Source organism: Heliangelus exortis, chromosome 1 (genome assembly GCF_036169615.1).
Source record: "Heliangelus exortis chromosome 1, bHelExo1.hap1, whole genome shotgun sequence".
NCBI lineage: Eukaryota > Metazoa > Chordata > Aves > Apodiformes > Trochilidae > Heliangelus > Heliangelus exortis.
Window position 1 is genome coordinate 43,089,217 of NC_092422.1, and position 14,341 is coordinate 43,103,557.

The following is a 14,341-nucleotide window of genomic DNA, read 5'->3' on the forward strand; positions in this document are numbered from 1 at the left end:
TATTTTTTAATTCAGGTCAGGTGGTAAGGCTGCTTACAGAAGTTTGCATGTTAACCATCTCTCAGCTTCTTCCACCATAAAGGCTCTATTGCTCTTTAATCTCACATTTTTCAATAATACTCCCACACATAAATGTGGCTACATCAACATAATACATTTAAATACATTATGAACACGATATTGCTTCAAGCAACAAAGAATTCTAAACTCTGAAATGACTTTTTCAGATCCCAAAAGGTAGTTTTACAAAGTTGCTGATGAAATTTTACCATGGTCAAAAAATCTCAACAGATTCAGCTTGCAGGAATCCCCAGTGTTCAAATTGGAACAAGTACTTAACAATTACTGACCTAGCATTTTAAACAGTAGACAGCTCCTTTGTTTCTCAGAAAGATACTGAATAAATACTCCTGGATATGGCTGCAAAAGAAGTTTTTAATTATCACTGTAGAAAGATTAACCCATTAACCCACATATAGAGCCTATGGTTCTTTCACTGGAAAGATGCATGGGAGCAAAGTATTCAGGTATGAGCAGGTAATGTTTCTCTTCATTGTAAGAATTTGAAAGACCATGAAGATTTCAGGTACTCCAGTATGGAACCCACCTTGGTGAACATCTGTACTGCACAATTCTATACTTCAGCAAATTTTTTAAAACCTGATCCCTTTCTGCTTACTGGGTATTTCTATTTCTGTGTTCCTGATAAACTTGCAATTCTACTTAAACTTACACATTTTTATTTTTTTGTCTTATACAGGAAGGATGGAATGGCTTATGTGGGAGTTTTGAAAATGGCAGCTATTAGAGAGGTTAAGATTGCAGAATTTTGCAGACAAATAAATAGTATCATACTCTTCTCTGTTTTCTAAGGTAAAGTATTACCCCAGAGAATGTAGAGGCAAAAGTCACATTAACATTTGTATCAAAATAAATATGACGATAGTATGTCTCTTATTTGCTACCAAACTGGTAGAAACAGCACATAGGATATGTAAATTTAAACATTATCTAATACCTTTCTGAAAGCACCAGTGAGTAAATACTATCAGATCTGAATACAAACGGGTAATTGTGATTTTAAAAAAAACAAATCATTTTTTTCAGACAGTATTTATCTTCTCACGATCACTTCTTGCAGTTTCCATCCTCAAGTGAAGTTAAAGATACTGACATCCTCGAAATTTTCCAGCCTTTTAGAATGTCCAGAGGTGATGATAAACCTGCCATCTTGAAAGAAAGAAAGAGAGTATATAATCTCCACATAGCTGAATTTGTGAATTAGGAGGAGCATAACAAAATTTGTGAGCCCTTTCTGATACAATGACTGAAAGGAGAAACCTTGTGGGCTTAGACTTGGTTTGTGAGCATGGATGCTGCACAGAGTTCCAAGTGTAGAGATTCATGGACTACAAGTAGTGTCTAAATGAACTTGGGCAAGACAGGAACTGACAGAGTATTGGAAGTACCAGGATGAATAAGTATTCTGTATCACAGCTGAGAAGTTGTTTTGTGTAGTTACACTCCATCAGTTGGTAGAGCTACAGTAGTAATTCTTTGATATATTTACCATGATTCTACTGTTAAAGCAAATATTACTGGTTACAGTGGTGAAATTTCTTCACACCATGTTAGGCTGGCAATTTCTTTTGCAGTTTACAAATGTAATATTATCTGCCATTTCTGCCCCTCTACTTTCCAGCAATAGGTTTTAGCTTTCCATTCAGTGTATACGCCTAACTCCAGAGAATAAAAAGATGCTTAAAAGACAAAAGCTTTGACAAACAAGATGCAGCTACCCAAGGTTTTCTGTAACTTAAACTGTAATCTATCAAAAACCGATTCAACTCCCTAAGCAGAAAAGGAGATGAATATATACCTCTTGCAACAGAGAAATGTTCTTCTGTTTTATTCGGATTTAAAACACGCAGAGTCACATTTTATCATTGGTACCTAAATCCAAAGAGAGATACTTTGTTTCAGGTCGCACAAACAGAATTTCTGCTGACATGGTAGAGATGTATATAGGTTTCTGCAAGAAATGCAAATATTAGTATGAGAACTGAAACGGGAAAAATATCACAGAAGTGTGGAAATGGGAGCAAATTACTTCCAGTTGTTTTTCTCTTGTGTAGCCATAGTGCCCTCTAGCAGTCGAAAGAGGAAATACAGGGGTTTATTTCAAGGGGGAAAAAAATATACAAAACGAGAACTGTGGTTTAAGCAGAGAAGGGACAATTTGCAAACGTGAGGAAATCATCTCTTTATGTTATGGTAAGGGATTTTAATGGAAAGGACACTGCTCTCAGCTTTTATGCAGCAAAGTCTTGCAGAGCTGGAAGGGTCTGTAAAAGGAGAGTTCTTGTACCCTGAAGGCATTTCTGTGCTTCTGTAGGTCTCACCCACACTGCACATGCATTGGCAATATCCACACGATGTTGGCAAAAGGATATAGTTTCCCGTGCACAAATCAACAAATGTTTTTGTTACCTCTTTGTTTTCTCTGCCAGAAGGAGATGTGTTGGCTCAAACATCTTTATTGTACAAAACTCTATGTAAGATAAAGAATAAATTATGCAATTTAAAACCTAAGAAACTTTTCTCATTTCCCTAGAGAGCAAATTTTTGTATAAAGAGTTAGTACGCCTTACAGCTCAGGCATTTTTTGTCTAGCTGCAGATCATTAGGAAAACATTTTTGAAAAGTTAACGTATCATTTTTGCTTTGCATTTAAAAGAACAATAAGCTGAAGAAGCAAAAGTCATTCTTTAGCAACTGGGAAACAATCATCTGCACTTAGTTTGAGTTTTGAGGCCTGGAAAAAACATTCCTGATTTCAAATGATCTCCATATCTTGTCTGAAGAAACTTTAAATACTGATTTGTTTTTATTTTCCCCTCCCTTTTTAAAGAAAGCATATGCTAGCTGGTATAAAACAATCTATTAAAAAGAAAATATTTACCCTTCCAATTACTATCTAAAAATCCTACATAAAACTGCAACATAGAAGGGTAAAAGAACATAAAAAAAGTAAAAAGACCATTTTACCTACACTGCATCCCAGAGTTCAAAATTAAAAAAAAAAACTATTGCAGATATTCCTCAGAAAAATAACTTTTGCAGAGTACATGCCTCAGAATTTTTTTCTCCCAGTTGCAGATAGGGAAATACTAAAATCCAGTTCATCACCTAGCACAGTAAGATTTGCAGTATTCAAGTCTTTTCCAGGGAGAGGTGAGAAACTGAGTTAGTCTGTTGTGGTAACAAGCAGGAAGATGTCAGAATTCAAGAATTAAAACTATAACATCAAAATTACTATAAAATACCACAAGGTCAGATGAGATGATTTTCAAAGACATCAGATGGTCTCAGGATTATAAGTTTACTGTAAGAAGAAAAACAAATTAATCTTCACTCACATGGACAATGAACGAAGTGACAACATTCAGATAACCCTTAGCATTAATGCCTATAGAACGATTATACAAATATTGATCCACTAGAAAAAAGAGAAATTTCTTGTGTTTTATGTTCTTGAAATCCCTCTCATTGTGTTCCAATTAAAGAGAATTCAAATATAAGACTAAAATCACTAAAATAAATTTTTGTTGCATTTTTGATGTCTAACAGACTTAAAACACGGTTCAGAAGAAAACATGCAGGCACATTAAAATGAAAAACTAAAATTAATTATTTTATAAAGCTGCAGTATTTAGGCAACTGTGTGACAAGCACACTAGGGTGTTTATACAGGTCTAGATGAGTTAATTTGCACCCAGGTGTGCTGGCTCAACTGGGAAAGATTTTTTTTGTGTTGTATTTTTTTGTTCTCTCAAGTGCTAGAACATCAGTACAGTACAAAACTGCTCAGAACAGGAAGGTGAACCATTAAAATTGTTCAAATTTTTACTCCTTTTTCATGGTTTTGGTTTTGTTTGTTTTTTTTTTTTTTAACTGTTATTTTTTCCAGTTGTTTTAATCTTGTTAATTGTAATAACAAGCAATAGAGGATTAAATCTATCTTCTTTAGTTGCAACATTCAAACAATGTTGAATTACAGCAAATGTGGTGCTTCAATGAAGGTTTATTCCCCTTCATGTAATTCTGTGTATTATTCTAACAGCAATGTATTTTTGGTGGAACTCAAAAAAAAAAAAAAAAAAAAAGCACAAAACCTCCTGGCCCTCCCCAACTATTTTCATTGAGATTCAAACAAAGGAACATCCAAAATCACTTCCTTGAGTCAAAAGCAAATTCTTGTGCATAATTTTGTAATTTTTTTATGCTTGTTAGACAACTGACAATTAAAAATTATCCATTCCATCTACAAAACCCCAAATACATATGAAGTTATTAAACATTATCCAAGAGCTGGCATGAGGGGTAAGAAGCTTAGCCAGTTTGGGGACCTTTATATAGCAGATGGTCCACAACAAAATTACATGTTTTAAGTTAGGTACAATAATGCTATGCTGTTCTCAGGTACCCAAATTACCTGGAGAATATTTTTTTACTCCTTTTTTTAGTTAAGGAACAGAGTATTTTCAGAATGTATTTCAGAACAGAAACCTATTTTAAGTGTCCAAAGTTATGCAAATACTTTTCAATGGGTGGTTGTTTTTTTTCTTATTTAAGAAATAGATCTGCTCAGATTTGGTTGTAAAGTCTTGTACTTTTGTGCTTGACTAATAAATGATCTTTATTCCTTCTATGAGTTTTCTGATATTAAATGAGTTTTAAGAGAAGAAAAAAATAGAAATATCACTGGCCACAAGTAACACTACAAAAAGGTATTTATGTTACTTCACTGTTTTATAGAGAAATTGTAGCATAGTCTGAATTACTCCCACGACTTAAAATTTTTTGCAGTTCAACCCATGTGTCTCACTACAGTATTTTCATTGAACTACCTGTCAGATCACATCTTATTTAAGCCCCTTAGCATATAGGTGGAAAAGAAAACACCTCCTTAAATGTTTACCTTTTCTTCCATAGACATTTTGAAAAGCTGTCTGGGGAAAACCGAGGTAATCCCACTCTTTCGGTGTTTCAGACTAGCAAAATCCATTTGCAGAACTGTTAAAAAAATAAAATTATTTAGCTAATCACAGTGGAGGCATACTTGGGAATGCATTCAGAAAGATGAACTAAGTACAGAAGGGAATGAAAGTCAGCAGGATGCTTGGTTTGTTGATTCAAAGGAGGAAGGAAGCTGCTCCAGGTGACAACAGATTTCACTGAAGGCTATGCTAATAAGGATCTGACTGAACTGAAATGACAAGTTGGCTAAGGCAGCAGCAAGAAAAGGGAGAGCAGAGTTAGATGATGAATATAAGGACAGAGCAAAGCCAAAAAGAAATCAAACCAAGTCATCTGATAATGACAGAAATATGTATAGAAGCCATTTAGACTGCAAACAGGGAAAAATCCTTGAGCTAAACGGGATACAAGTACAGTCTAGTTTTGAGTGAAACATTTGGGTATGTTTCTTAAAGAGAGGGTAAACCAGGCCATTCTGACCCATGTGGTCTTCAAACATTTTGACTGTCACAGGGTAACAGCAGGAGACAGAATGCACAGCAGTAAGAATTCCCCCTGAAATGTTTCACTGATGGAGGTTTGAGAAAGGTGGTAAGAATAATTTGAATAGGTTTTATCCCCTTACACCAGCATGCAAAGCCTTCTTGAGAAATGAATCTAGCACAGATCTATCAGGTGTCTGAGTTCAAAGAAGCAGGCAAACTTGGAATACTCATCTTAAAATTATGTGATACAGCAATTTCAGATGATTCTTAAGAAGCATCCATGGAAAGAACATCCTAACAGCTGTCATTAACTTGTGTTAATTGACTGCAGTGAAAAGGCAGGTCTGAGTGCCAGACAAAGCACAGCACACAACCACCTTCAAGCAGCACCCACAATCCTTTCCTGTGCTGTATCTGTTCTGCAAGACAACACACACAAAAATTCCACCTCCTGGACTGTCAAACTGGCACCTTTCAGATGTACTAAATTATTAAAAAGTAGGAAAGCTTGTATTTAATTCAGTGAACTAGAACAGCTCACCCAGAGCACTGGATAAAAAAGTTCTTAAAATATTTTATTTTGCCTGAAATTCAGTGTAAAAGGAAATCAGTTTCCCAAATACAATTCCTTATTGGCAAAGCTTAGAACTTACTGTAACAAGCACAGCAGTCAATTATGAAATTTCAATGTGAAACTAAGACTATACAAAAAATTTAAGTGCATATTTTTGCAACAAGATATGCATACACACAGGGATGTAGGAAAAAAAACCTAACAACAAAGTCCCCAGAACAGGATCCAGGTCTCAGAAATCTCTCAAATAATTGAAGAGTACAGAACAAAAATTCTACAGCCATAGGTTTGCTACTAATTTCCTCCATTCCTATTTTGGAATTAAAAAAAAAGAAGGCAAGGACATGATTTACAGTAGCTCTTCTCCATCTCCCCTTCAAAAAGACACCAATGCAGCTTAAAATATACACCCTTAAAAGAAGTACTGTCCCCTGTACCTGCTTCTTAAATGAGATACTTGTTTTATGCTGCACCCGTTAATGAGTTGATGGGGGGAAAAAAACCAAACCACAAAAAACCCACAAAAAAACCCTCAAACAACAACAAAAAAACAAAAAAAACCCCACAAAAAATGGACAGCCTCAAAACAAAAAATCCAAGAACTCTCCCCCCCCAGCTCTAATACTTTGTAAATGGATTTTCTTTTGAAAACAGACCAGCAGAATGCCAGTAAATGGAAAAAAAAAATGCCTATCTGGTGAGAGAGGTCCTTTACAGCAAAGGACCAGGCGGTTTCCCTTCCCCAGTTGAGGAGAATCTTCAGGACTAATACAATGGAAAGCCCCATGAGAAAGAGCCAATTAAGTATTTCTTTAACTCTTAACATTTCATGTTTTTAAATTATGAATATATACTACAGTGTGAACTAGGTATCTGCTGAGTATTACTTCTGAAATGGAACAATAAAAACACAGGAATAAAAAAAGATTCGGAAGTGTCGTAGCCCAAGTTTTTAGAATATTACCTACTGAATATTCCACTTCACCTAATGTATTTTTTTAATTACATTTCAGTACTGTATATACTTCTGTGGGATCAAATTTTCTTCTACAACTGCGAAGTGGAGGTACACAGAATAAATCCCATATTGTTAGAATATTCTATTGACTGACTTAAATCAGTTTAAAATTCAGAAGATACCCAAAAGCTTTTATGCAATGGAGTACACCTGTGTGTTCATGTAAATGAAACATTATGTTGATTTTTTCTTTTTATATTCAATACTGATTTAGTATAAGTGACAGTGATTAGAGCTCCTTTTGTGAATATGGGGGTGGGGTTGCCATTTGGAATGATCTTTTTTCTTTTCTTTTTTTTTTTTTTTTCTTTTTTTTTTTCTTTTTTTTTTTTTTTCATTATGAAGGACATTGCCTTAGATCTTTTGGTTATTGCTTTTTTTTTTTTCTTTGCTTTTTTTTTTTTTTTAAGACCATTCCATTTCTTTATTTTTAACATCTTAAAGTCATAAGGACTTATATGCAAAGCAGTCATACACTTTATCATTAAAACCCATAGGTAAAATACGTACACAAATCCAACAAAAGGCTAGTACATAGTAAAGCCTAAGCATACTACTATGCAATATTATGAATACATAACTTTAGAGACTTCAGTTTAGTACTGTTATCTATTCATTTCTGAAAACATTCACAAAGATTTTAAATGCAAATTTTCATTCCGTATCTGGAATAGAACAAAAATTATCTATGTTATAACAACTTTTGGTCATCTGTGTTTGACCAATTCAGTAAATTACAAAGAACCCAAAGAATTCTGTAACTTTCTGTAGAACTATGTAATAAAAACATTGCATATGTTCCTAGTATGATGTCTTTAGCAATCAATTACTGAAATGTAACTCAAACATCAATCTCTCAAAATGTATAACCAACCAGCTGCTTTTTAGTCTATATTTGAATCCAACTTCATCACAAAACCCCTTTTAATACAAAGATGCAGAAGTACATTAGGTAATACTAATGCAACACAGGTGCAGTTCTGGCATTGTCATTGAGCAGCTGAATCATCTTCTCCATGAGCGAGATTCATTATCCTCCTCCTCTTCATCATCATCTTGAAGCAGTGAGTCATCTACCAAAGATTCTTCCTGAAACTTCAAGAGAAAAACAGGATACTGTTATGTCAGAAAATGTTAGTGATAGATCAGAAGTCAGAAAACCAGATCTCTGCTATTTGTAATTATTAATAAAGAGTAGTTACTTTTTTAATAAGTAAACACTAATGGTTTCAAAAAAGTAAGCTGTATATATATATATATATATACACACATATAATTAATGACTGGTAAAAGAAACATGGTTTTTTTTCTTTCCACTTGACTTTAAATTGACCAAGACATGCACCCCACACTTATTCACTCTGAGACAGTTTTACTCTGACAGCGTAAGTTAGCTTAAAACCACCATAAAGGCCAGGAGATAGGTATTTACAGAAATGCAGACAAAAATATATTAATGTACTTTTATATTGCTTTCAGTAGCAGCATAGTAACTCAAGAGACTTCACAAAACCCTGAACATTTCAGGTTGACAGTCAAAGACCTCAGAAAGGCAAAGTTACAAAACTGAAAAACAAGCAGTGAGTTGCTTTAAATTTTGTCTACCTATAAGACACAGGGGTGTATATATGAAGTAACCCATCTCAAAACTTTTTTGACAATTGCACCTATCACAGCAATTTCTGCACTAGCTAAGGGAAGGACTAAAACACAAGGATGTGTTTCGCTAGCAAAGTTTCCCAGTTGCTATACAACAGTCATGGTCTTTATTACTTACTCTTCTTGTCACAATAAGTGTAGCTTTTTGTTTCAAATTTTGTTTCAATTACTAAACTCAACAGGTGTGAAGGCTGATCTGTTAAGTTAGGAAGCCTCCTGGAGAGATGTGAGGCTCTAAGCTGAAGAAAGCATAAAACTAAGCCTTCTCTCTTTCCAGTAGGTTGTTTTACAAGAGGGAGAAACAGTATCTTCATTACTTTTGTCTCTGTAATGTGCATTTTTAAAAGCAGCTCTGTTGACACCTGACCTGCCTGTCCAATTATGTTTGGATACTCTGAGCCACACTAAAACACAGAAGCTTTATAAGGATTTCACCTCTTCTCCCTTTTATCTAGATGGTCAGCAGGCTAAAATATGACAAAACTGCTAAAACAGGAGTCCCTAGGCAGTGCACAATGCAGAACTTTAAGTTGGACAAGGCTGAGTGGCAGTAGAAAAAAACAGGAACGACTTCCATACAGGGGAACAACCATAGCAACTCTCTGGACTGGAGAGAAAGTAACTCAGGGGAAGTATGACAGGAGTGTGACATGGTGGTGGAATGAGCCCAGAGGAGGGCCATGAAGATGATCAGAGGGCTGGAAAACATCTCCTATAAAGACAGGCTGAGAAGTCTGGGGTTACTCAGCCTGGAGAAGGCTCCAGGAAGACCTTACAGCAGCCTTGTAGTACCGGGAGGGGGGCCTACAAGTTGGACAGGGACTTTTCACACGGGCATGCAGTGACAGGACAAAAGCAATGTCCTTAAAATGGTAGATTTAGATTAGACATTAGGAAGAAATTCTTCACTGTGAGGGTGCTGAGACACTGGCACAGGTTGCCCAGTGATGTTGTGAACACCCCCTCCCTGGTAGTGTTCAAGGCCAGGTTGGATGGGGCTTTCTTCGAGTAACCTATTCTAGTGGAAGGTGTTCCTGCCCATGGCAGGGGGGTTAGAATTAGATGATCTTTATGGTCCCTTCCAACCCAAATGATTCTGTGAGTTTCAGAGAGGGTGAAGAGAGAATTATGGCTTTCTTTTTATGCAAGATCAGGAAAATATAAGAATTAAACATGTAGGTGGCAGGTCTCATATAAAGATACTGGTGAACTATGTCTACCAAGAATTAACATTTTTTGTTGCAGGACATTGTAGATGCTATTCAGATTTTTTAAAAATTAATGAAAAAAACACCTATCAAGGGCTTTCAGCTACAAAGACACATCTCTGACACAATAGTCTCTCAAACTGTAAAAGCTTATTTTATCTCTCTTCTTACACATCTTGTACTCTAAGCACTTGCTGTTGACTCAGTAGTCAACTCTTTTGTTAGGAACCCAACTACAGGACATCAAGCAATTAGGAAGATTAAGTGCTTCCAAAATTAAGTGGCTACTCATCAAGGATCTTCTATAGCATCCAAGCCAGAAAGACATTCATCATATTTTTATATATGGGCTAGGTGTCATTATTAAGAACATTACTCTGATGAATGATCTATTTTTTTTTCCTTTTTTTCTTTTTTTTTTTTTTTTTTGTGTGTGTTTCTTTTAACATCTAGGCACTCAGTTTCACTAAAATCTTAAGCCAGCTATCTTTCAGCAAACAAAAATGCTGTTTAGACATGGAAAAAAATGAAAGAAACTGTTTTCATGTGTTTACAACAGCTGCTATAAAATGAAGTTAAATAAGTAGGCATGCAAAACTCAAAGAACATAGGACTGAAGTTCAGGCTGTTGACTGTAAGAACCTACCCCTAATCTAATCCCACGTAAGTACCAAGTCTTAAACAACAAAACTATGTAGAATTTCTTTTATGCAACTGAATGAACTTCAGGACATGAATAAAAAGTTCTTAAACTCATACATCCAGTACCTGGGGATCATAACATTATACTTCGAGCACTAACTTAACCAAATGCTAGAAGAAATACAAAATTCACAGAAGGAAACAATGGCATACAAATGCAGAATTTCCCAAGGATAACTGAATAGAAATCCCTTATGTAAAGAAATTTGGTGAAGGTTAGTGGGAATAGTTCAGCTGTAGAAATTTAAAATAATCTTATTAGACAAAGAAGATATATGAGGTCAGTATTTAGCTTGCTTGGAAAATGGGAAATTATCAGAAGCAAGTGTGTCAATCATGTAAAATTTAAAAAAATTTATCTGTAACCACTGTAAGAAACCAGCAACACTATTAGCAAAAGTACAAGTAAACTAATAGTTTTATGGTATACACTTGCTATTGCAAATATTTCAGCTAGGGTTTTTGATTCAAGTTCAACCCCTATATACATTCCATGAGAATAATTAGCCAAAGAATGACTGCAGAAACAGTCCAATAAAATCAGCTAGACTATTAAGAAAAAAATCAGATCTCAAGAAAAGTGTTAGAACAATAAATGGTAAGGGGAAGATTAAAAAAAAAAATGTATCTGCCACTAAATACTCAAATAATTATTTCTTAACAAGAAAAAAAGTTAATTCCCCCTTTTACTTAAATTTGGACAATCTGTAAAGTTTTAGATGAGTCCATCAATTTATGAATGACGGAAAATAGTCTCCTATTTTCTCCTGTCTCCTAGGTTTTTTTCCACACCTGATGACTCCTGTTTAAGAACAACCATGGCCTAAATCAGTTGTTCTGCTATCACAGTTGCTTCTCAGCTGACAAGATGTTAATAAGCATCTGGTAAATCTCTGTACATCTGTGCTTTCCCTTTTCCAGGGCAGACAGAATTTTCATTCCCTTTCCCCCACTACCTATACCCCAGAGGTTCCCTTCTACTCTCAGTGTCTTCAGGTGGGGTTAGAAGATGAATCTCACCTCAGTTCACCTACCAATGTATCTGCACTTTCCTTCCTTTACTCTGCTGAAGTGTTTGAATATCCCTGCATGCCCTTCCTTCATTATGCAAAATGGAGAAGTCTCAGTGAAGCAGTAACTCAATGAGACCTCTCAATAAGGTAGACTCCTTGTAGAAACAAATATTTTGCTGTTCATCTTCACAGGCAATAGTTCCCTGAAGGAAAAGTGACAAATTATCTAAGATGCTCTGACTCCCCAGTGTAGCCTCTTGTTCACTCACAGCTCATTACTGTCTGACAACACTTGAGGTTTGTGTATACAAGGAAAATAATACCTAGTGAGAATGCATGAATGTCTAATATGAATATTCAGTGGTGGAGGTAGCCTATGTGTCTTTGACTGACTTGCTAAAAGGAAATAAGCATTTTTGGAGAAGAAAGCCAATGGACAAGCTGTCTGCTTTTAGAGAAAAAAAAAAACCAAAAAAGACCAAATAAACCAAACAAAAATCATAAATAAATCAGAAAGTGAATACTAAAAAATGTAAAAAATAACCAAATTTTGTTTTATTAATACAATCTCATGAAGCTGCTTTTATGGTAGGCCTGCCAAAATATCAAGGGAAAAAGATACAAAATACTATCATTAAGTAAGTCAATGTGTACTTGTGCTTCTGCTACTATATGGCAATTATGTACATACAGTTTAACTGACATAGAATGAATTAGAAAAAAGACAGCTTGACTTCATCCCCAAGTGGTATTTATTTTTCAGAATTCACAAACATTGGCATTTTGAGTTTAATGAGTTAAATGGATCAAGAAACGTTGCCCCACTATTCCTACATTAAGCAATTACAGTTATTTGGATAAGGATTTAATATCTTTCCTGAACCATGATATAGACTAGCACTCAGCAGGGGTACTGTAGCTGTCTGAATGAAGCTACTAAAACTCTAAATTATTCCCTCACTTGTATCTCCCAAGCCATATCTCTTTATAAAAGCAAATTAGATTATGAAATTTCACCCTCTAAAAAATTACTGTTTAAACTAGATGGTACAAAACCCCATGTTTTGGACAAAATCTAACTAAGAATCAACAGATCCCTTTCTTCTGAAAATGCTGTTGTTTTTTTTTTAAGAAAAATTAAAGAAAAGGAAGAAAAAGTAAGCTTACTTCTTCTTCATCAGGTTCAGCTTCTTCTGTTTCAACAGCTGACATACTTGCAACAGGCTTGTTCCATGCCAACTTTAATTCTTGTCCTTTAAAACGAGATCCGTGAATTGCAGCCTAAAACAAGTTTAAATGTTTTAGTTATATATTTCTTTGCTATAAGAAAAATTAACTTCAATAATACTTAAATGCCAGAAATAAACCAACAACCTAGTTTTTTAAAAGAAAATGTAAGCTGTAATATTTGTACTGAGTTACCGTTGATAGTTTGAAAAAAAGTGCACATGGAACTGACACATCCTTTCAGAGATATGATCAAAATATATCAGGAAGAAAATAAGCTTTGAAAGCCATAAACCATTTGGTAATGTGGATAACACAGTGAACTAACACCATCCTGTTTTTTAATACTATCTTTATGGCTTCTTCACCTCTCAAAGATTAACACAGAACTACTAATGCATAACTTACAAAAATTAACACATCCCAGAAATACAAATGTTTCAATATATTAAAATTAAAAAAAACCCAAATAACTCAAAAAAAGCCTCTCTGTGATGACCACCTAATCTACTGGCAAATGTTACCCTTCCTGTAAAGCTGTTGTAATTGAAATGTAAAAATTTTTAACTTATGGGATATTCATGCCTTTCTAAGTACCAGCTGCATTAAGTGGCTGCTTTGGAAATAGTATGTTCAAATTAAAGTAACATGAATGAGCATAAATCAGCGTTAGCAACATTCCGAAATAACTGTCATGGTCACCAAAGATTTATAGTACAATCTGAAAGCACAGCATAATGCAAAATGTAGAAACAATTACATGTTCGATGACATCTGAACATGAATTGTGTGATATTAAAGTCCCCAGGTATAAATTTTAAATCTGTACATATAAATTTATAATAAATTTAAAAGATTCTATCCTTATTAAAATGCAGCTCAGGAGCTTTTTGTCCATGGTCTCATCACAATGTCACACAACTAGAATTTTTTAAAGTACTTGTATATGACATTTAGGTCCAGAAACAACTTGTAATCTTTGGAAGAAATTACTGCTACATAAAAATGCAACATTTTGCAATAGGGAATCCTCTTCCTTCCAGGCTAGAACACATATGGTCATAAAACCTAGGCCTATTTTCATTTAAGAAGGTAAAATATTAACTGCATTTATTTCGCAGTTGGCCTCAACAGAGGTTTTTAATGATTACCTTCTACAACTTCTCCAATTGCCAGGCTTAAATCTGCTTTAGTAGTAAACACAGAAATTCCAGTGGAAATATAATATATAAGAACAGCTTAAGGAAAATACAAGTTTTACTATATTTGATTAAACACAGTTTTCATAAAACTTTAATTTAAAAATGAAGGTGCAATTAGACACAGAAAATAATTTGACAATTTTAAGTTCTAATCCTAGCCAGAATGCAAATGTCTCACATATGGATCACGAACTCTGCCCCAGCTAAAATATC

The 14,341-nt window shown here is 34.7% G+C and overlaps 1 protein-coding gene and 1 long non-coding RNA gene across 7 annotated transcripts in view; both read right to left on the reverse strand.

The window, feature by feature from the left end:
• Positions 1-1,121: 1,121 nt before the first annotated feature.
• LOC139795122 (uncharacterized) lies at positions 1,122-5,074 on the reverse strand. Its single transcript, XR_011725389.1, has 4 exons — positions 4,982-5,074; positions 3,327-3,385; positions 1,880-1,953; positions 1,122-1,230 (listed from the first exon to the last, which is right to left on the reverse strand). It is a non-coding gene; the product is annotated as an uncharacterized lncRNA (long non-coding RNA).
• Positions 5,075-7,356: 2,282 nt separating this feature from the next.
• RBM26 (RNA binding motif protein 26) overlaps positions 7,357-14,341 on the reverse strand; it is a 50,655-nt gene continuing 43,670 nt past the window's right edge. For all 6 annotated transcript variants that reach the window (XM_071741657.1, XM_071741700.1, XM_071741679.1 and 3 more), the window contains 2 exons: positions 12,867-12,980; positions 7,357-8,212 (listed from right to left, as the gene is read on the reverse strand). In XM_071741657.1, the coding sequence (XP_071597758.1) occupies positions 8,123-8,212; positions 12,867-12,980 (204 nt within the window). In that variant the 3' untranslated portion in view covers positions 7,357-8,122. The remainder of the gene's footprint in view (positions 8,213-12,866; positions 12,981-14,341) is intronic.